The sequence below is a fragment of the Prunus mume genome, linkage group LG5 (genome assembly GCF_029339155.1).
Source record: "Prunus mume cultivar Tortuosa linkage group LG5, ASM2933915v1, whole genome shotgun sequence".
Classification (NCBI taxonomy): Eukaryota; Viridiplantae; Streptophyta; class Magnoliopsida; order Rosales; family Rosaceae; genus Prunus; species Prunus mume.
Window position 1 is genome coordinate 20,188,576 of NC_142702.1, and position 23,127 is coordinate 20,211,702.

General features: G+C 38.5%; 2 protein-coding genes across 4 annotated transcripts; both read left to right on the forward strand.

Moving 5' to 3' along the window:
• Nucleotides 1-861: 861 nt before the first annotated feature.
• QUA3 (S-adenosyl-L-methionine-dependent methyltransferases superfamily protein) lies at nucleotides 862-5,638 on the forward strand. The gene is given in 9 exon segments (XM_008234518.3): nucleotides 862-1,720; nucleotides 2,753-2,956; nucleotides 3,033-3,243; nucleotides 3,336-3,554; nucleotides 3,557-3,596; nucleotides 3,840-3,952; nucleotides 3,955-4,213; nucleotides 4,878-4,973; nucleotides 5,164-5,638. Coding segments are annotated over 9 exon segments (1,794 nt in total). The 5' UTR covers nucleotides 862-1,291; the 3' UTR covers nucleotides 5,387-5,638.
• A 5,230-nt stretch (nucleotides 5,639-10,868) lies between these two features.
• ANL2 (Homeobox-leucine zipper family protein / lipid-binding START domain-containing protein) lies at nucleotides 10,869-17,221 on the forward strand. 3 transcript variants are annotated; one of them, XM_089052789.1, is made up of 10 exons: nucleotides 10,874-11,779; nucleotides 11,893-12,113; nucleotides 12,232-12,349; nucleotides 12,440-13,123; nucleotides 13,265-13,366; nucleotides 13,473-13,685; nucleotides 15,129-15,303; nucleotides 15,411-15,778; nucleotides 15,870-16,005; nucleotides 16,246-16,514. In XM_089052789.1, exons 1-10 carry the CDS (start codon nucleotides 11,582-11,584, stop codon nucleotides 16,332-16,334), a joined length of 2,304 nt encoding a protein of 767 aa, XP_088908915.1. In that variant the 5' UTR covers nucleotides 10,874-11,581; the 3' UTR covers nucleotides 16,335-16,514. The 3 variants fall into 3 exon arrangements, with proteins under 3 accessions (XP_008232741.1, XP_088908915.1, XP_008232742.1); XM_008234519.3 differs by lacking the exon at nucleotides 15,870-16,005 and having other exon boundaries at nucleotides 10,869-11,779; nucleotides 16,246-17,221; XM_008234520.3 differs by lacking the exon at nucleotides 15,870-16,005 and having other exon boundaries at nucleotides 11,046-11,779; nucleotides 11,896-12,113; nucleotides 16,246-17,221.
• The last annotated feature ends 5,906 nt before the right edge of the window (nucleotides 17,222-23,127 follow it).

A 23,127-nucleotide genomic window follows, 5' to 3' on the forward strand; every position in this document is an offset into this window, starting at 1 on the left:
TCTCTCCGTTTGGTTGTTTAATACATATGATCCCCTCTGAATGACCATGTCAAATGCCAAAGTCAAATACTCAAATAAAAAATCGAAATCGAAATTGAGATGCGCCTTCAAGAGTCTGAATCTCAAATTTCAACACTCAAAAGTTTGCCCAAGTTTGACGTTGTGAGCAGGTTGGCCATAACAATTGTCTAACATTTTCAAAACGTTTCAAAGAAAATGTTAGGCAGGTCCAGAATGGAGACCTCCCTAACATTTTCAAAGTTTGTCTTTTTTACATGGGAAAATAACCCCCTACGCATTTTTTCAGTACACTTCCAATTTTTATTTTTTTTGAATATAAAGAACATCAATGTCTTATTTACCTTATTTATTTTTACATCATTTAGTGATTAGAATTTAATCTAAGTTTTAATTACTAATTACTACAGATTATTGGTCAACATCATCTCATAATTGTAAGCAACAAAAATAAAAACCCTGTCTTGGATGCCATTAATAATAAATTATTTTCTTGTTGTGAAAGAGATTAAGGATTACAGAGTTCAACTTAAGCTGACCTGCTACTTGACTTGCTAGTCTACTTGTTATTAAAAAAAGCACATGTTGGCTGAAATTAATACCCATCCCTTTCTTTTCTTTTTTGGCCTGAAAATTTTAATTCCCATCTTGTTCCCCTCAAATTATATATACGGTTTTAATAATAACTCTAAAAAACTTTCCTTTTCTATTCAATATTGGGAAGCAGACAACTCCTGGATATTATAATTTTTGTGACCTCCTGAAATTTTCCCATCACCTTCCTCACAGCTGTCCGTCACATGCTACTTGCCTCAAGTTCTAGATCAATGCTATCAAGGCTTCAACCCTTGGGGATTTCACCCAAATTTTCCTCACCACATCTGTAATTGTAGCCCCCTCATTTTTATTCAACAATAAAAAAAGGAGAAAGGAAATCTATCAAAGGAATAATTTCTCATCTCTATAATATATTAGATTTATTGGTTTTAAAAAATTAAATTAAAATGGAGAGCCACCAGTAAGCAACAGAGAAGAAGAGCTCTCTATCTTCATCATCTACAGTCCCAACACTCCTCCACCGCTCTCTCTCTCTCTCTCTCTCGCTCTCTCACACACCTCCAAACACGTAAACCCTAACAACCCACCAACCTAATCTCTGCCCAAAACAGCTCAAAATCCCGTATTTTTCAAAAACCCAGAAGCCAAGTCCATCCATTTCTCCCGACCCGAATGCCGATTTGATCGATCCGACTCTCACTTGATCCGAGCCCAAATGGGTCACCTGAACCTGCCCGCATCCAAGCGGAGCCCGAGGCATTGGCGCCTCTTGGACCTTGTCTCAGCGGCCTTCTTCGGCATAGTGATTGTCTTCTTCCTCCTAGTCTTCACTCGCTTGGGTGACTCGCTCGCTGCCTCGGGTCGCCAGGCTCTTCTCTTATCGACCAATGCCGATCCGAAGCAACGACACCGTTTAGTGGCGTTGGTGGAGCTCGGGCAGCACCAGCAGCCCATTGAGGCATGCCCGGTCGATGCCGTCGACCACATGCCGTGCGAGGACCCCAGGCGCAACAGCCAATTAAGTCGAGAGATGAACTTTTACAGAGAGAGGCATTGCCCTCTGCCTGAGGAGACCCCTCTCTGCTTGATCCCACCTCCCAATGGCTACAAGATTCCGGTTCAGTGGCCCGACAGCTTGCACAAGGTGTGTGTGGTTTTGGGTTCATTTCAATTCTTCAATTTGCTTTTTTGGGTTAATTGCATATTTTGTCGTTGAATTAGCATTTGAGGCTCTTTTATGATTGAGCTTTTCGGTGAATGTTTGAGGATCTATGAATGAGAGGTGGTATATCCGAGATTAATGGTGTTGGTGGTATAGCAAGTTTAAGCTTTTGATGTTTGCAATCGAGCTTGTTTGTTAAATTTTTCTGTGCACGACTGTTATACTGGGAACAAGAATGCAAGCCTCAAAATAAGTTGAAATTATAAAAAAACCCAACACCCAAAACACTTTATAAACACACCCAAAACCCATCATTACACACACTCAAAACCCATTTATAAACACACCCAAAAAATATACAATTGTTGACTTTGGGTGTTGATTTTGGGTGTGTTTCTATGTTTAAATAGTGTTTGGGTTTTTTTATAAATACATGTCTAGAATTGGGTTTATTTATAAATTTGTAATAGAATTATTGAATAGGAGGATCTGTGCATTGTAGTTAAGGAACTTTGTAATGTGTTAGAAATATACAAATCTCGACATGCTACATTTAGCTACTTGTTCAGGCCAAAAAGAAAAAGAGATTGTAGTAGCTTGTTGATAAATGTTAGTGCTGTTCTTTTCTCCTGCTAGCACACTCTTCATTCTCTCACTGGCTACCACAGCTGCTCAAGAACCTTTGAGAGCCTTGTGTTACTCATTTTTGGTTTTATGTTCTTGAATGTTGAATTTAAGATCCGTATAGGATTTGATGGGCCAGAAATAACTGTAAACAGCTAACTAAATAAGTGAAATCTAGACTGCTTATGCGGGGCCTTTTCTTTTATAATTACTGATGGCTCAAAATTTGATTGTTTTCTAGTCCTCTTCTTGTTTTGGAATATTTGCCCAGTGTTTTGTAATCAGAGATAGAATGAGTTTCATTTGATGTTCTATATCAAAGTCATAAAGCACCACCCCATGGTTCTTTTTTTACTTGTCGTGTCTTAAAATACTGTAATCTGTGTATAGATATGGCACAGCAACATGCCACACAACAAAATCGCAGACAGGAAAGGTCATCAGGGGTGGATGAAACTGGAAGGCCCACACTTCATTTTCCCTGGTGGTGGTACCATGTTTCCAGATGGAGCTATACAATATATTGAAAAACTTGGACAGTACATCCCTATCAGTGATGGTGTCCTGCGAACTGCTCTCGATATGGGTTGTGGGGTAAGAGCAAGGTTTCTTTTTCTTGAGACCGTTCTAGTTTTCTTTTCGAATTTCACAAATTTTTGATGCTATACAGGTTGCCAGTTTTGGGGGGTATCTTCTGTCCAAAGACATTTTGGCAATGTCATTTGCTCCAAGAGATTCCCACAAGTCACAGATACAATTTGCATTGGAAAGAGGAATTCCAGCATTTGTTGCTATGCTTGGAACTCGCAGGCTTCCATTTCCAGCTTTCTCATTTGATTTGGTGCACTGCTCTCGATGTTTGATCCCTTTTACTGCCTATAGTGAGTTCTTGTCACCTGTAACCTCGCATATTGTTACAGTTTCTCTGCCCCTGCTACTTGCTCTTATCATAAAGGAATCTGGAATTTTGCAGATGCCACATATTTCCTTGAAGTGGATCGTTTACTTCGCCCAGGAGGATACCTAGTAATCTCCGGTCCTCCTGTGCAGTGGACTAATCAAGACAAGGAATGGGCGGATCTCCAGGGTGTCGCAAGAGCATTGTGTTATGAGCTGATTGCTGTGGATGGAAACACAGCTGTCTGGAAAAAGCCTGCTGGAGATTCATGCCTTCCTAACCAAAATGAATTTGGCCTGAATTGTGTGGTGAATCAGATGACCCAAGTGATGCATGGTAACCGCCTCAGAATCCATTCTTAGTTTCTGAGTTTTTCTTCCCCTTCCCCCAAATGGAACCTTTATGTTGGTATGAAGTGATTGTTTTCCATAGTTATGTCCTTTTATAAGTCTGGAAAAAATTAAAGTACAAACTCTTGCCGTCTAACCATTGCAGCATATTGGACACAAAATTTTATTATCAAACGTCATATTCAAAGAATTTATGGAATTGGTACCAATAAACTCAATTGTTATGCAGGTATTACAATTTAAAGAAATGTATGAGTAGGACATCTTCTGTCAAGGGAGAATATGCTGTTGGGATGATTCCAAAGTGGCCAGAGAGGCTGACAAAAGCTCCTGCAAGGGCCACCTCATGAGAAATGGCATCGATGTGTTTGAGGCCGACACGCGACGTTGGGCGAGAAGAGTTGCTTACTATAAGAACTCCCTAAACCTGAAGCTTGGAACTCCAGCTGTACGCAATGTCATGGACATGAATGCATTTTTTGGAGGTTTTGCAGCTGCACTAAAATCTGACGCTGTGTGGGTGATGAATGTTGTTCCTGCCCGCAAGCCCTCAACTCTTTCCGTAATCTTTGACAGAGGTCTTATTGGAGTATACCATGACTGGTGAGTGTTGTATTATTTTTCCTCCAATGTGTTCCACACATAAGTCCTTTGATGGAGCCAACCTAAGCTTTGTTCCCAGTCCAAGTCAAGTCACATTTTTATCTTCTGAAATATGCTGTGTCAATCAAGGATTAAATGTGGTGTTGAATTCTCGGGTGGGAGTATGCATCTTACAGGTCCCATTGTGTATATTTTAATGCCACACACTTAAGTAACATTGCTCCCAGTAACCATTGGGAACCAGTTGATGGCACAATAGAAAGGTTTATAGTTCAAGCTGCTGCGAAGAGTGCACTTTTTACGCTATTGTGCTCTTATGCCTGCTTTAGTACTATATCCGCAAATCTTTCTTGTATTATTATTTTTCAATTGGGTTACGTTTTTGAAACCAGTGAACCTGCCCCATAACACAGTTTGAATTCCCTAATCTGTAAATTAATGATCAAAGCAGTGATAATTTCTGTACAAAAGGGTGCAAAAGCTTTTCATCAATATTACTGTAACTATCACTGATGTTTGTCCCAGTCTCGTTTGTATGCATTCTTTTCCTAGATTAGAGTCCTCATTTGATCATGTTATGCAGTGCTCTGGAATTGTGATAGTATTGTGGATAGTTTTATGGAACTTCTACTGATGAGCTAATATTTTTGCTTGATGGTCTCAGGTGTGAGCCTTTCTCAACATACCCTCGTTCTTATGACTTCATCCATGTAACCGGAATTGAATCACTCATAAAGCATCCAGGTTCCACCAAGAACAGGTACTTCTACAGTTCTAGTTCCCATTCTGTTTCTTGAATCTACCGATTCCTACATTCTTACAGCAGTATTAAACCGTTGCACATGGTTCAGTGTAATCCTAAAGTGACATTTACATATATTTGGCAAGATACTTGAAGTGCATGATTGTTCTTAAACAACCTATGCTCACGTCTCTTGATTTTTCTGCAGCTGTAACCTTGTGGATTTGATGGTGGAGATGGATCGAATGTTGCGTCCTGAAGGAACGGTTCTGGTTAGAGACTCCCCTGAAGTAATAGAAAAAGTAGCTCGCATAGCTCATGCCGTAAGGTGGACTGCTAGCATACATGAGAAAGAACCAGAGTCACACGGGAGAGAGAAAATTCTTGTTGCAACGAAAACGTTTTGGACTTTGCCTTCAGCATCCAACTGATGTGAAAGTTCATCTCCATGCATGGATGTAATTTCTTTCTTATCCACCACTCCCTATTATGTAAGGAGATAATAGGGTTAGAATAGGGAGGGCTTGAAAGATGGGAAGACATGCAGCTTTTTTGTTAGATTACACCCAAAAAAGAAGAAAAAACATAAGGAAAAAAAAAAGTGGCAATCATATGTTCGGTTTCCAAGGATAATGTAATTTGATATTATTTATTGCCCATCGATTTGATGATGCTTTGCATTATTGCATTTGTCCTCAAAACATTGTCGTTTCAAGGGGAGATAATGGTGGCAGATCGTTTGATAGATTCAGTGTTCAAGCCCTGTTCACAGTGTGCTAATGAAAATGACAATTGCTCCCAAAGTCAAGATGTCATCACATTCTACTGATTGTTTTATGCCGAAGGGTATGTCGGGAATTATAACCCTTGTGAGCAAAACTGAAGGATTTTTCCGTAAGAGTGCAGAATTAAGATTTTTAAAATTCTCAGAGCTTGAGTGTTGATGAATATAATGGATACAATCAATAAGATATTTTCTTGAAATGAGCTAAAGGGTTAAAAATGGTAAACAAAAATATTTCCTTCTTTTTCTTATAACTTTTCTTGCCATCCAAACAAAGGAAATTCATTTCTCCTTAACATGTGGGAGAGTAACTATGCAAGTAGATGAGTAGGTGCCAAACTCCCAACCGGCGTCTAAGTATTCATTCCATTCCCATTGGGTCCTTTCATTGAATGGTGAGAAAGAGAGAGAAAGGAAAGGGTAGGAGGCCCAGATAGATTAGATAGGCGGTAGTAGATTAGATAGATGCAAAGTAAATGTAGAACGCAAGCTCAGAGTTGGGCTGTTTCCTTCAGATGATAGCTACAACTGACAACACCCAGGATTTTATTTCTGCTTTTACGTTGGGGGCATCTTCCCCCACAGATGGACCCCATCAAAACCAAGAAATTGCAGAAAAGACTTTTGATAATTAGGAAGGTGGTGATGCAGGTTCAAAACTAAGAAAATTCATCTTCGAACTCTCACCCAATCAGTACTTGAACTGCTCCAATTGGGTTTTTTTTCAAGGCCAGGTGTGAAAGGAAGTGCATAAAATGAATGCTTGGGAATAAGTAGAAGAGGAAGCAATTATTTTTTGTTATAATAAGGAATAATTTGGGGTCAAAATAAAATCAATGAATTGGTTTATTTTATTTCAAAGTGGTAACGCAAAGGACTTCTAGACGCTATAGTTTAGTCGTATGTGTTCACGTGATTGATTTTGACTACTGATATAAAACTCATATGCATTTACAATCAAAAATCATCTACTCTCGCATAGACTATTCATCGTAACACTTCTCTTATTTATTAACCATGACATGTGAAGACAATGATTTGCACTCAAAATGGATCAACAATAAATTTTGTTAATGTTTTCAGGAAGAAAAAAACTTATTACCGTTTTGATAGCATTTGTATGAGTTTTCTCAGAGATTTTCACCACTTTCGCATACAAATATAGCCCTTTCAATTTTCAGAAGGAAACAAAAATGAAACACTTAAGTATTGTAAAAATGATCATGGACATCACAATTAACACTCTATTATGGTCTGATTACTGTTAATCTGGCTGGGAGGCTGAACAACAAAGTCAGAGTTATGCTTTGCCTTGTGTTCATATGAGGAGAGGGAACCAAGAAAATTGATCAAAGGGTACACGAAATTTGTAAAGGGTTGCTTGTCTGTAGTGTAGTTGGCAGCATCAACTTTGCAGTCAATACTATTATTGACTTTCTGTAAGCCTAGTTTTTGCTACTCTATTATCCCATCCTTGTTGCTTTCCTTTCCCACCTTGAAGAATTAAGGAATGTCAAAGCTGTACCACAATGCCAAAGCTTGCAATGAGATTGCATGCTGCAAAGGAGAAGAGACCACATTACTTACCAGAAGTTGACAGATCCCGGTAATTTTTATAATCAGCAAGCATTCAGTCAAAGTAAATGATGCATGATTAAGAAGGCATCTCAAGTTCAACATCCATTATTAATTGATCCAAACAAGTCAGAAGATGAAATGCGTGCACTTTTGGATTGCTGAAAGGGAATTTAGAAAGAAAAGTGAAATGATTGATCCTGGATTGGGCATATACATATATACATATGTATGTGTGTGTGTGTGTGTATATGGGCTGTGCATATATAGGTTTTGTCTGTCAGCAAAACATAGCATGTGCTGTGCATGCCCTTTTACACAGAGCTAAATCCATGACAACTATATAGATCAGGGCAACATGGCTCAACATGAATGTGATTTTTCAACCAGGTTTAAATTTAAAAATAAAATAAAATTGAAGCAGGGTTTACATATAGATATAGAATTTAATCCTTAGACGTTAAGGCCATCTCCAATCACGTTCGATCCAGGCAATATATGGGGCGTTATTCCGTCTAGGTTTTTGCCGGAATTAGTATTATAGTCCGTTTGTGTACATGATTGGAGAATGCCTAAAATTGAGTCTCAAAATTGTACTCCATAGATACAGTACATGTCAACATTATAGAGTGATTAGTTTTCAACCATTGAGCTGTAAATCTACACATTTTTTTTTGTTATATCTATTAAGCAACAAAGACCATTCAGAGCACCCTCAAAAAAGGACCCTTATTCATCTCTCTTGGTTTTCAAACAAGAAGATCATTGAAAACCAACCAAGAAATAGTTAACTGCGTGTCCATTACTTCTGCCACATATTTTCCTGCAATCAAACAACCTCAAAAAATCACAGAAAGGTTTGCTTTTCATTTTTTCTGTCTGTAAAATACCTTTTATAATTGTTTCTCAAAAACTACTTGGGAAAATATATCATGAGGATGTTTGGTTGGCAACATTTGTTCAAACCTTTTTGCTCATTTTTTTCATAAAGAAAGTGATGTGTCATACACCTACTTTTTATTTTCTTTTATCAGTTATGGCAATTAAATAAATAGGATTTTTATTTTAACGGATGTGATTATCTAACTCCCAAATATATATCGTTGAAATGCGAAGAACTTTTGAGCAATTCATGGACACGGCATGGGAGGAGAAATAGCTTTTTATTTTTTCTTCTTTCTCTCTCTCTTTATTTATTTATTTATTTTTTTTTTTGGGTGTGTTTAAGAATTGTTAGCCATTAATCTCCAAAAGGTTTGGAGCATATATTTAAACTCGCATCAATTATGAGGCTTAAATATCAAATAGTAATTCAACCATATAATACATCACATAAACAATATTATTAATGGCTAACACAATTCTTTTACTCACAACAGATGATATTCATTTACTATCAAACTCATTGTTTTTTTCTTCTTTTTTTCGGTTGTTATTAAAGTTTCATTGCTTGGGGTGAAAATAAAAGAAAAGAAGCAAATGCCATATACTTCGCTTATGCTTTTGAGAGAGACGATAATTGTATTCATAAATGCAGGAAAAGAAAAGTGAACATCAAACAATCAGAATCTAGAAAGACCAAGCATGATCTGAGCATAATCAAAGAAACCAACTATATGTTGTAGGGCAACATCCAAAAATACCAATGGAGTTCAATGTAATTAGTTAAAGCTGGGAGATTTCCACAAGACCCATAAATGAAACCTCTTAGACCAAGTCTTTTTAGACATCATGTGTCTCCTTTGCTACCCACAAATCAAGTCTTGGTCAAATTCATTGTGAATGAATTAGTCAAATTTTATTTGTTTTTATTGTGAAATTGAGTAAGATATGAAATAGAGAGGGGTTAAAAGGGTATTGTGATTATATATTTTTCTACAAAAACCATGCAAAGAAAAAAAATCATCACATGCAAGGTGCAACAAATAGGTGGAGACCCCAAGTTTGTTTGTCAAATAATTATTATGGCAAGTGAGGAACAAGTCAATGAATTAATGTTTCAGACATTGAAGTTTCAATTGGAGAAAAAAATGGTTCACAACTGCATCCTTGAAATGGTGTTTGTGGGATATTTTTCTTTCTTGACTGGTAGTTGTTTGTGGATTTGAGGTGCTTTTGTGGATTGTGGAGGTAAATGGGCTTATTTGTAAAAATGGTTTGTGGGGAATGAGGGCTTCAAAATATAACAACGACTGTGATTGAGAAATAATAGTGTAATTATAAGGTGACCAAACCCCATAAAGATAAGTATTTAAGGAGAAAGAGACGCACAGAGAAGACAACTAGAATTTTATTTGCCCTTCAAAAAGAAAGTGGAACTGGCATTTGAAGGGAAAGAGATAAAGAAGAACGATAGTAACTCTCTACACGAAGAAACTTAAGACAGGGAAAAAAAAAGACTGAGGAAATGGTAATTTTCTTTAAAACTTGAGATTAATGTTAATCAGAAATTCTTTACATTATTAAGCAAAATTAAAACCTACCACCATGGTTAGCTATGGTTTGCCATGACTAACAAGGGCGGCGGTTTGTGTTATTTTTCTGCCAACGATTTAACATCTGGTTAGTTTTGTGTAGAGCTAGTTAATCATAATCCGACTGTTGTATAATCATGTTGTGTTTGGATTCACCCACATGAATGCATAAAACATTTAAGAACCACATAGTGCCCTAACCGAAACCCGAAAAAGCTCTTTATCTGATTAAGTACCCTAGCCGAAACATTTAAGAAAAAAAATGAATCAAAAGAGTTTGTTAATTGGATTTCCTTATTCAGTTATCAATTTTCACCCAATAAAACATTTGAAAAGATTTTCCTTCATTCATTACTCATTACCCGACAATTGTATTTCTTAGCTACGCATAAGTTTTTAAACACAAATGAGTAATTTTTGGTGGGAAAATTATTTTCAATGACTCACATTAACTTGCTAATAAGGAATAATTAGATTCGACCCAACGACCTAAATAACCTAAACGTTCAACCGCACGCTCAAAATTCATGATGTGACCAACTGTAAAGTATATTTTTCTGAGCATGAAAGCTAATTAGGCCTCCTTTAGGAACTGTGGACTGAATTGTTATTTTAGATAAGACTAAATCTGAAATGGACTGAATTGTGAGGATATTTTTCCATATTGGATTTCTTAATTGTCCAATTTAATTGCATACCATGTTTACTTTTACCAAAATTACATACCATATCAAATGAAACTATTATAATGTATTTAAGGAACTGTCATATTTACATTGTCTGAAGAAGGGACAGTAAGAAAGTTAAATTCTGCAAATCTAGATCTTTGGTGGAAAATTCAGACCTCTAGCAAAGCAAAGATATAAACTTTAGGTACAAAAAAGCCCCATTACCAGTACCAAGTTGAAAAAAAAAAAAAGGGGAGAGAAATAGAAAGACTGTCATAGATCCGAACCTCCAGAAGAAAAAGGTGTGAAAAGGTTACAATTTTTTCACTGTCTTCACAGACTTTCAGAGAGAGTGAGAGAGTCAACCGGCCCCTTTTGGAGCTTTGTATTTGTAAGGCTTCGAAGAGTCCACATAGTGCGTTTTATCTTCACCCCTCTCTCTCTCTCTCTCTCTCTCTCTTACTGTTTCTCGCACCTGCTTTTTTTTTTTTTGCTTTTCTCTGTGCAAATCTTGGAAAAGGAAAAGCCTTTTCCTCTATCTCATTTTATTATTTTTCTCAAGTCTCTCAAGCCTTTTTAGAGTGGAGTCAAGCATGCAGTGAACCAGAGATATCACTCACCCAACAAACTAGGGTTGCCCTTATTTGGTTTTCCTCCAAACCAAACAGCAGTCATTTAGGCCTCTTCTGGTGCTTTTAGCTGTTTAGGCGAGTTAGAGAGAGAAAGTCAAGGAAGAGAGAGAGAGAGGGATAGAGAACGAAGAGCTAAGCAGCTGGAGCGTGTACCAAAAAAGGGTTTGCTTGCCTTCTTTCTCTTTCTTTCTCTCCAAAAGAACCCCTTAAAACATTTCCTTCGCTAGAGAGGGAGTTGGAGACATTTGGGTTAACTCTGAACCGTCTGTCTCCTCTGCCTCTCTGTGCTTTTTCTTTCTCTTACAAAAAAGAGATCATTTTTTCTGTCTAAATATTTATATTTTTTCTTCTCATTTTGTGTGGAGAGAGCAAATTAGGTGGTCATTAAGCGAAGTGGGTGTAAATTTGTAAAGAAATAGGAGGAGAATCTGGTGTGTGAGGAGGAGTTAAGAAGAAGCAAGCAAAGAAAAGAGAGTTGGGCTTTTTCTTTTTGATGAGTTTTGGGGGTTTTCTTGACAACAGTACCGGCAGTGGTGGCGGTGCAAGAATTGTGGCTGATATCTCTTACAACAACACTTCAAGCAGCACCCACAGCAACAATATGCCCTCCAGTGCACTTGCTCAGCCACGTCTTGTAACTCAGTCTCTCACTAAGTCCATGTTCAACTCTCCAGGACTCTCACTCGCCCTTGTAAAGCTCTCATCTTTCTCTCTTTTCTTTTGTTTCTGAAAGTATGGTCTTGAAACTGATCTGGGTTTTTGTTATTTTTTGGTTTTGTTTTAAAAAAATTACTGTGCTATCAGCAGACAAATGCGGATGGGCAAGGCGATGTGACGAGAATGGCTGAGAATTTTGAGACCCACGTTGGGAGGAGGAGCCGAGAGGAAGAGCACGAGAGCAGATCTGGGAGTGATAATATGGATGGTGGTTCTGGGGACGATCAAGATGCTGCTGATAATACCAATCCTCGTAAGAAAAAACGATACCACCGACACACCCCGCAGCAAATCCAAGAACTTGAAGCGTATGATATAATAAAAATCCCATATTTTATTTTACTGTTTTTGCATAAAATTATTGACTTTTTCAGTGTTTGGTTGTTAGTTTGTGTTTTTTTTTTAATCATTTGGGTTTGGTTTTAGGCTGTTCAAGGAGTGTCCTCATCCTGATGAGAAGCAAAGATTGGAGCTCAGCAGAAGGCTTTGCTTGGAGACCAGACAAGTCAAATTCTGGTTCCAAAATCGCCGAACCCAGATGAAGGTAAATTGCTCTACACAGACATTTTTTAGTTTCCATTTCTTTTCTTTTCTTGAGGGTTGATGGAGTTTTGGTCGTTTTGGGACTTATTAGACTCAACTGGAACGCCATGAGAACTCACTGCTGAGGCAAGAGAATGACAAACTTCGAGCGGAGAACATGTCGATTCGGGACGCAATGAGGAACCCAATTTGCTCGAACTGTGGTGGTCCTGCAATTATAGGAGAGATATCACTCGAAGAGCAACACCTCAGGATCGAAAATGCCCGATTGAAGGACGAGTTGGATCGAGTTTGTGCACTCGCTGGGAAGTTTCTAGGCCGCCCCATTTCGTCACTGGCCACATCAATGGGGCCTCCACTACCGAGCTCAACCTTGGAGCTCGGAGTTGGGAGCAATGGCTTTGGTGGGTTGAGCTCTGTGGCTACATCAATGCCAGTGGGGCCTGATTTTGGAGGTGGGATTGGGAGCGCCATGTCAGTTGTGCCTCACTCTAGGCCTAGTGCGACCGGCCTGGACCGGTCGATGGAGAGATCGATGTTTCTAGAGCTTGCCTTGGCTGCTATGGATGAATTGGTGAAGCTGGCTCAGACAGATGAGCCACTTTGGCTGAGGAGCTTGGAGGGTGGAAGAGAGGTTTTGAACCATGAAGAATACATGAGAAGTTTCACTCCTTGCATTGGGTTGAAGCCAAATGGTTTTGTTACCGAGGCTTCTAGGGAGACTGGCATGGTCATTATCAACAGCTTGGCCCTTGTTGAGACTTTGATGGAATCGGTAAGAGCAAACACTTTGTATTGAAATTTGATGCCAATTGAGATTTTGACCTTTTTGTGTATTTTTTGGTTTTCAATGCTTCTTCAAATATTTTTTTGCTTATTTTATGTTCAAAATCAAATCTCATTTTGCTCGATACAGAATCGGTGGTTGGAGATGTTTCCTTGTTTGGTTGCTAGAACCTCGACCACTGATGTCATTTCTAGTGGAATGGGAGGAACTAGAAATGGTGCACTTCAACTGGTAAGTACTTGATAGTCCTAAAGAGAAATAAAATGAAAATATATGTACTTGCCCATTTTGTGTCACTTAAAGCTTTTTTTTTTTTTGGGTAATAATCAAATTTCAGATGCATGCTGAGCTACAAGTACTATCCCCTTTGGTTCCTGTTCGTGAGGTAAATTTCCTCCGCTTCTGCAAGCAGCACGCAGAGGGCGTGTGGGCTGTGGTCGATGTGTCGGTTGACACCATCCGTGACACCTCCGGTGCACCTACATTTATGAACTGCAGGAGGCTCCCTTCTGGTTGTGTTGTGCAAGATATGCCTAATGGGTACTCTAAGGTAAGTTATACGACTTTCCGTTCAAGTCTATCATAGCTTATTTGGTTCTTTACATATATGCCTTGAGAGTTAAATGATTTTCTCTTTTGGTAAAATCAAAAACATATTTATCTAACTTAGGAATCACCGACTTGAGGATGAGCAACTGACCGTAACACAACTCAGATAACAGTCGGCATAAAGCTTTAATTTATTTGTTTGAATTCAAAATGCTTATCTGGAATGCATTGTCCCAGAAGGCAAGTACAGCTTCAGTTACATGGTTCGTATTTGTTTGCTTTAACATTTATTGTGCTTTCCCAAGTGGGTGTTCTTCCCCTTTGGCCTTTAATGAGTCTGTTGAAGTAACTGCAACATTGGAGCTTAGTTGAGAACATTTAAGTGAGCCAAAAAATCCAAGTCAATATTATTGAGTTTCTTTCTACTTAGCATATATAGTTTTTAGCATTATTTACATTCCCCAAGCCACCACTTAATTATTAATTAATTAATTAATCAGTTAATTAATATTTATTTATTTATTTAAAAGAGCTCATGCATCAAAGAACTTTATTTGTCTAGTCTAGTGATTACTCACTACATCACCACGCTGTCCTATTGCTTAGATTGGCCTTACCAACCCAATATTTTATGTCTCTCAAAGAATCGGAACCTTCCTCAAATCTTATCATCTGGTCTCTCCAAATCATATTCTAATCTTCAAACCCTAAACCCTAAACCCAAAATAGTTTATTATCAGAAGCCTCTAAACCCCAGATTTCTGTACCTTGAACACATTAATTTCATATCCTCCGCAACCCCAAACTGCCTTGTAATCTTCAACTCGGGTCAAATTTAATAAACTATTCCTTGCCTTTTATGTTTCTATTCCAATCTTTGATGCTTGCTGCCTTGTATTATCGAAGACCTTGTTGTCAAACTCCAAGACTGCCTAATTTTGTCTCTCTCTCTCTCTCTCTCTCTAGGTCTAGGGTGTATATATAAATAATTGATGTAGACACCATTTCCAAATCTCGATGCCACCCTATGCTCTCCTTTATATGTTGCGCAACTTTATGTACACCCAAATATTTTACTCTTTTTGCTCGATGGCAGTGTGATTTCCATGTCTCTCATTATTATTGTTAATTTTCTATTTCTTCCATTAGATTTAGAGATGTATCCGTATGTGACATGTGTCACTGGCCCCACAAAGGCTACTTCAACAACTACGGAAAAAAAACAAACTTAAATTTTGGTTAGCTGGCTTCAGCCTACCTTTGGCTATGAACTATTATTGCTTTGTAATTAAATCTCCACAATTTTGCTTCTTTTGTTAGGTGGGTGCAACTGTGCCTTGTCATACCACACTGTATATATGTGAATGATTATGTTAATCTAAGCCTAATTAGTAATGTAACATGTTACTAAGTAATCGTGATGACATGATTTAACATTTTGCAGGTTACATGGGTTGAGCATGCAGAGTACGATGAGAGCCAAGTCCACCAGCTCTACCGACCCATGTTGAGCTCCGGCATGGGCTTCGGCGCCCAACGGTGGGTCGCTACCCTCCAACGCCAATGCGAGTGCCTCGCCATTCTCATGTCCTCTTCCGTCCCCACCCGCGACCACACTGGTACGTGATCACTCGATGGTTTGAAATTTCTTGAGTATCCATTCCCATACAAACAGTGTACCTACTTCAAATGTATGTAAAATGTGGTTTTGTATTTTTTATACTAGCGATCACGTCGAGCGGGCGGAGGAGCATGCTGAAGCTGGCGCAGCGGATGACGGACAACTTCTGTGCAGGCGTGTGCGCGTCCACAGTGCACAAATGGAACAAGCTGAACGCGAGGAACGTGGATGAGGACGTCCGGGTCATGACCCGGGAGAGCCTCGACGACCCGGGCGAGCCGCCTGGGATCGTTCTCAGCGCTGCCACTTCAGTCTGGCTGCCGGTCTCCCCACAGAGGCTCTTTGATTTCCTGCGTGACGAACGACTCAGGAGCGAGTGGGACATACTCTCCAACGGTGGGCCCATGCAGGAGATGGCCCACATCGCCAAGGGCCAGGATCCAGGCAACTGTGTCTCCCTCCTTCGCGCCAGAGTACTGTTTCTTCCTCTGTCTCTCGTCATAATTTTTTCATTGTTTTATTGTTTATTTTATAATGACGAATGTGTCCTTGGTGGCGGATAAGTTTCAAATCCAGTGTGTCGTTGTGTGGGAGGGGGTGAAAAAGGTGAATGTGGAAAGGACAAGTTTGGAATTTGGAAGTATGCATAGGGACGGTTTTGGGGTGCAGTGGGTGCAGACATTAGGGACTGTTTGTTTCGGTAATCTCCAAAAAAAGTCAAAATTCAAGGACGATTGTCAACTTCCTTGAGTTGTTACTTTCTCACCTTTAACTTTTTCTATTTATTTATTTATTTATTTATTCATTCAATCAGAAAAGAGAAAAAAACAAATAAATAAAAACAAACTAGTGGTGAGGTCAGGGGTTTGACTCTTAAAATTATGGAATGGCATGCGGTGTAAATATGGGGAAACTGAGGGTCATGTTTGCGGTGGTGCAGGCAATGAACGCAAACCAAAGCAGCATGCTGATCTTGCAAGAGACGTGCATAGACGCTGCAGGAGGCCTTGTGGTGTACGCGCCTGTTGACATTCCGGCCATGCACGTTGTCATGAACGGCGGGGATTCCGCCTACGTGGCTCTCCTCCCGTCCGGGTTTGCGATCGTCCCGGATGGGCCGGGCTCGCGTGGGCCCATGACCGTCAAAGGTGGCGGTCACGGAAGCAACAATGGGGGAGGAGGCGAGGACGCCACGCATAGAGTGAGTGGGTCCCTACTGACAATGACGTTTCAGATCCTGGTGAACAGCCTGCCCTCAGCCAAGCTGACGGTGGAGTCGGTGGAGACCGTCAACAACCTCATCTCGTGCACTGTCCAGAAGATCAAGGCCGCCCTACATTGTGAAAGCTGATTATCTGATCGGGGTTCCTGTTGTGTGGGTCACGTGATCCAACCTCACCTTAGCTTCTTTTTTTCCCCTTTTTGTTGACAATATTGACGTCGTGTTGTGCATGTGCATGAAGGTGGTGGTGGCGGTGGTTTGTAGTTATTTTAGGTGATTGTGTGTGAGTGAGTGAGCTGAAGACTCAGAGTGGTGGGTATGAAGAGTAATGCGGTAGGGGTGTTGAGTCAAGAACGAACCGCACGTTTGTAAGAGTGGTGTTGTCAGCAGCAGCAGCAGCACAAGGCAAAGGCTGGTGGTGGTTCGGGTATTGACTCAGAGGACCCCTAAATTTGAGTAAACGTGTTTGGCTTAAGAGGCAACAAGCGTAAACTATGAAGCAGACAAAAAAAAAAAAATGAAAAATTGAGAGAAAGGGTCTCGTTTTATAATTATTAATTTTCATTTAAATTATTGTGAATTTCAATTTCTGTGTTATTTATTTATTTTGTGGTTGACTTGAGAAAGACTCTGGCAATGTTTAATGAGTGAAAATTCTCTCTTGTATTTACCAAATGCAAATACCCTTCCCTTCTTTTTTTGTCTTTTCCTTTCTATTTTTCTGGCGGTGTGTCGGTTAATTTGCTGGAGCCAATGAAATGGGAAATGGTGACACGGACCGTGTGAGAGCGTCGTTCATCACAGGAAGGCTGAATGTGAATTAACTGTGTTGTGTGATTGGACTGGAATTGGATGGGGGGAATAGTTAAGCCTGTTCCGTTTGGTCGGTTGGAAGTTGGACGGTGAAGCTTTGATAGTTATGTCATATGTACTGCTAAGGGAACATAAGGTTGACTTGTACAAATTTAGAGTGAAAAGAATTATAATTCACACAATTGTCACCTAGCACTCATATTACAACACGTAAACTGAATATATATTACGTGATCGTATTAACATCTTGTGACAGTCAATTTAATGGCATGACTAAACTTGTAGCTTTTTTACAAAGGAATTTAACTTGGAATAAGCTTCTTCATAGGTTCATTCGTTGTACTTGACCTAAAAACATTATGTTTATGTTATTAGGATTGCGTTGCTCGAGACAAGTTATGGATGTAGGGATGAATAATCTCACATCTAAAAAGTATCACAATAGGCTATAAGTTAGAAGTGGGTGGTTTAGTACAAATTACGCATTTTGAGTTAAAACTCCACGCTTGAATGGGTTCATTGAACCTTATTTTACTCAATGTCCAAAGTGAGGAAAACATATCGATGTTGATGTGAGTAGTTAAGTGAGAAAAAATATCGATGTTGATATGAACCTTGTGTAAATTTTTTCAACTCGTTCTGCAATTTGATCATGCAAAACTGCTATTGTTGGTACATGTTAGGATGCATTCACAAGCAACTCCTAGACAGGCATTACTTGGTAGCTAGAGCTAGCTAAATAGGTGTGGACAAAGGCAATAAAGTCAAGAAAACGAAAGGCTATCCAAAAGGGGAAATGGCATTTGGCCCTCATAGTCAATTTCAATTGCTCATGGCTTTTTAGCTTTGGACATTGCCTTTTTGATCTTGTCCTATTTCTCCAAAGTCCTCCTTTACAATACAAACTCTCCTCTGCACTGCACAGCAGTTCATTCATGATCAGATGCATGTATATATATATATATATATATATATATATAGACATACTTACTGTTGTGTTATATATACACATCATCCCCTCCCTGTCCCAACCCATCACATGCAGAGTGGGTCCTGTTGATGATGGGCTATGTCAATCTTCTACAGTGAAGTCCCAACGCATAATTTGTGGCCATGAGGGGCCATGAAATATGCCATGGATCGCTGTGTGGGAGGGGGGGACCATTTACCATATAGTAAATCTTCACACAAGACGTCCCCATAAAAAAACAACAGTGGAAAACGACTTTTACTGTGTCTCAAAAAGTTACCATTTACCGTATCCAATGAAGTTATTATCTTCACAACAAGTTTGGTAAATGTAAATTTCTTCGAGTTTTCCTTTATTCGTGACTATTTTATCCTAAATTCGCAAGGTTAGAAGTTATTCTCAAAGTAAAAAATTAGGTTTATTGTTGTCATAATTTGGTTTGTTCTTTTCGACAATGTGATGTTTACATGTGAAGAGGAATCAAACTTGAATGCAAGGAGATGAACACACTACCTTAATCAATCAACCAAATCCACATCTGATACTGATTTTATTTTATTTATGCTTCCATATAATAAACGTGCATAACATCCTGCTTAAAGCATTCCTCATTTCCATCATTTCTAAACATCAAAATAGGAATGTTTTTCTATGGATTTCTCCCCAACCCATCCAAATCCGATTGTGAATCTCGAAACAAGCATAATTCTTAAGTCATATACCTACATACCCTAGGTTTTATGTATAAGGCAACCCTAATAAATTTCCAGCTCAAAAGTGTTAGGGTGGGGGAATACATAGAAAATTCCCACAAACAAATATTCTCTTATAGTTTTATATTTTGCAATAGTAGCTGTCTTTTCTCTTAGTCATGAAAACATGTTATGTCTTCAGATATACGCAATTTTGCTTAGCTGCTCATTTACCCTAATTAGAGTACGCAGGCCAACTCACATTGATGATATTGATTGCCTATAATATAGAGATTGCACTCCACTCCATCATTGGCGCCGCATCAGATGGGGCTGGCTGTTGCCCATACTCAACCAATCATATAGGCATGTATTCCATACGATTCATATTCAAAATTACATCCTCTCTTTTTTTTTTCAATGATATAACACTTCGATGTCCATGAAATATAAACTCGGACGTCATAACCTCTTTCAACAAATTAAAGACTAAATGTTACTAAATCAAATGATGATTGGCAAAGTGGTCCTCCTCGGAAAAATATGATAAAGTGAGAATTTGTGAGATCTTTGTGCCGTGTATGTAGTCTTTGTTGAAATTGCATACAACATTTAAGGCATAGTTTGACATATGGATGATAATAATACAAGAAAACCCTTTTTCCTAATCCTCTTCAGCTTTCAATGAAAAAGGGAGAAGTTGGTGTGTTGCGGGAGCTCTTAGACATCATTATGCGCATAGAGGATGGGAGATTCTGCAATTTTAAGCACACTCTTAACTTGGGTGCATTGAATGTGTAGGACCATTTGCCAGCCAAAGTCTTTGAGTTTAATTAATTCTCTTAGAAGTAAAAGGCCACACTTTTCTCTATAATATGTCAATTAATTAGGCGTGCAAACGTAGGCTGCCGCATACACTATATAGTGACTAGGAATATATTTTCAAAAGCATCGAAGCCTCCACTGATCATCAGTCTCTCAAAGTCTTAAGTTTCAACAGAGAACTTTAGAGAATCAATGTACCCTTAATTAAATTGCATGGAAACAAGAGGAGGTCAAGAGTGACGTTTTGATGTTACTTTGAGTTGTGTTTTTGGGTTCACGTGCCAAACATTGAATTATTATGGTTTTTCAACTAAAATGGTATCCTAATTATTGCTCTAGAATTATTTTAGTTCATCAACTAAAATCTTCATTTGAATAGTCATTCAACTCTTTATTTGGTATCAAAATGGTCCAATCGTCAAAGTCTGTCAACTATTTCGTGAACTCAAGGGGTAAATTTGTCTTTTAGGGCATTCCAACCTCTCACTCTTTCTCTAGGGCTTTGTTTGGTTCCTGAGCTCTTAGAAATGGCTTCATGGAAGTAACAGAGAGAAGAAGAAGACGAAGACTAATTTGGAATTTGTTTGGTTTTGAGGGTATTGTCCTAAAAAGACAATTTCACCCTTTGATTTCACGAAATAGTTGACAGAATTTGACAGTAGGACCGTTGTGATATCAAATAAAAAGTTGAAGAACTATTGAAATGAAAATTTTAGTTGATGAACCAAAATGATACTAAAACAATAGTTGAGGCATCATTTCGGTCGAAAACCCAATTATTATTTTATGAGTTCTAAATAGCACTGGCATGCGCATGCCATGCTTCTTGGAGTCACTATGTTACCGTTTACTTAAATGGAAAAGCAAAGACTTTCAGGACTAGAACTCAGTGATTAAGAGTATTTACTTTTATACTCGAGGTCCTAGGTTCGATTCCTCTCTCCCTTTCTTGTATAAAAACTGAAAGAAATGGAGCTTATTTTGTTCATTGGCACAACATGTGATTTTTCCCTAGGTTCATAAGGTGGTGCTTGATGATATGTAACTAACAAGGCTTTTTCCAGCCCATGGTCTTCCTCCACTAGAGGAAAAGCAAAGAGCGAAAAACAACAAAATAATCCTTTGAAGCCCATTAGCCCTCTCTTGTGAACTAGGCTTATGGTTTGGTAGGGATGCTGAGTACATTCACACCCAAAAATTTGATAACCAAACCCAACAACTTATTGCAAAGAAAAATCTTCGAGCTTTCCAATTTTGAGACTTGAAAATAAACAATGGTAGCTACTTCTGAGCTTTATCATGATGTAGGCTGGGCCGTCCCATCTGTTTTTCTTTTACAAGCGATAATGAGGAGGCGGAAATTCACCACAAGACCTTGATAATAAGCCCTCTTTCATCACACCCTTTGTTTTTACAAGAATTAATGATAAGCGAAAAATTTACCAATGCACCATAAACTTATGACCTTTTTTTTCAGATGTGCCCCTCAACTTTCTTTCAATTTGCTTATAAACTCTGCTAATCTTTTGAAACGCACCAATTTACCTCTAACCATCAAATTTATCGGATTTTATACCTGAATAAATTTGGGCCTAGTGACTCTTACCATTCTGCTAATAACAATGCTAGAAGGACTAGCCATGAACTGCAACCAAACTGGCCCGATGACGCGTTTTCTTTTCCACATAAAAGAATGGGCAATGCCCAAGGCAAACCTTAATATAAATATAGACCCATAAAACAACAAAAAATAGCCTGACCCGAACAAAGATGAGCGCATAACTAACTAGTACTAGACCCACACACCAACCCAGAACGTGCAGACCTTCTATAACGAAGGTCTTATTTGAAGTTCGATTTTTCAATCGTTGGATCAAACTAATTAATTTGATCTAATAGTTAATAAATAAACCCTATAGAATTCTATGTACTTGTTGATGTAATCGTTGCCTCCTTGGTGTGTCGAATGGATGCTACACTACAAGTAGAGTTTTCCATTATCATATTTGGGAACTTTTTTATTACGACTTGAAGCCCAGTGTGTCGATGGTGGGTTAGAAATACTACAAGTTGGGTTTCGGTTGGGAAGTTACCAAACATGATCACATTTTGGCAGTGGGTTGGCACGCCTAAGTTCAACAAGATTTGAATTTTTAAGTCGAATTTAAAACTTGAATTTATGCATTACCCAACCCTATGAAAATGTAGTATATTAATAAGTAATATGCATGGAGTTTGTAGAAGTATTTACTCATACACTTGAGGTCTTAAGTTCGATTTTCATTCTCTCAATATCACTTATATAAATAGAAAAAGCATTGTATTTGTCCACTACGTCCTAGTCGGGTCCTGATGTTAGAATTAATAGAATGATATATTGAGTCATTGTAAAAATTTAGAAAAAACTAAAGTTAGAATCAATATAATGATATCTTTGAGTCATCATAGAAATTTAGAAAAACTATAATTATGCTATATTTGTGAAACATGCTGATTGATTCATTTGGACAACTCAAATGCAAATTAAATTTAAGTTTAAACCGTTTAAAATCGGTCATGACGAGTTTTAATCAAAGCTAAACTAAGTAATTTCTTAAATGAGATCCCGCAATGCAGGATTTGCATACATGCTTTTCGAGAAGCTAATTAAGTTTCGAATTAGCTTCCTAAACTTGGAGTAATATAGGATTCGATGATAAAAACTAATTTAGTTTAATCAAGTGCTCGCTCATCATTACACCAACAAACACCCCTTCAAATGATCATCATTGTTGTCCACAGCATCGTCACTCCCTTTCATGAATCGGTTTGCAACAAAAACTACACAATTCCAATGACTCTAGTTTTTGCCCATTGGTTTTAAGGCAATGCCTTTATTTGAGGAAAAAAAAAAAAACCAATTCACAACACTCATTATCTACTTGTCATTTAGGGTGAGATTAATTACCGCTCGGGATTTGACTTGCTTTTGGTCACAAAGTACTTCGAATAAGTTTTGAACTCCTATCATTAAGGCACTGTAACTCGCCAATGGAAGAGGTTTGCCAACCGCACCACACCTTATGATTATCACATGAAATGTTTAGATTTAACAGGTCAGAAATTTCAACATTAAAGAAAAGAAAAAAATAGACCGATTCGTACGGTTTCATGGCCAGCACAATTAATTAAGTCCTAAGCAAATAAAATTCAAAGCCCTAAAAACTTGACCGCAGAAACAAACCGTCCAATGACCAGTCAAAAAACACCCCCACCGAATATTCCGTCCCGGGGATATCTTTGTAAATCCACACGTCCTCT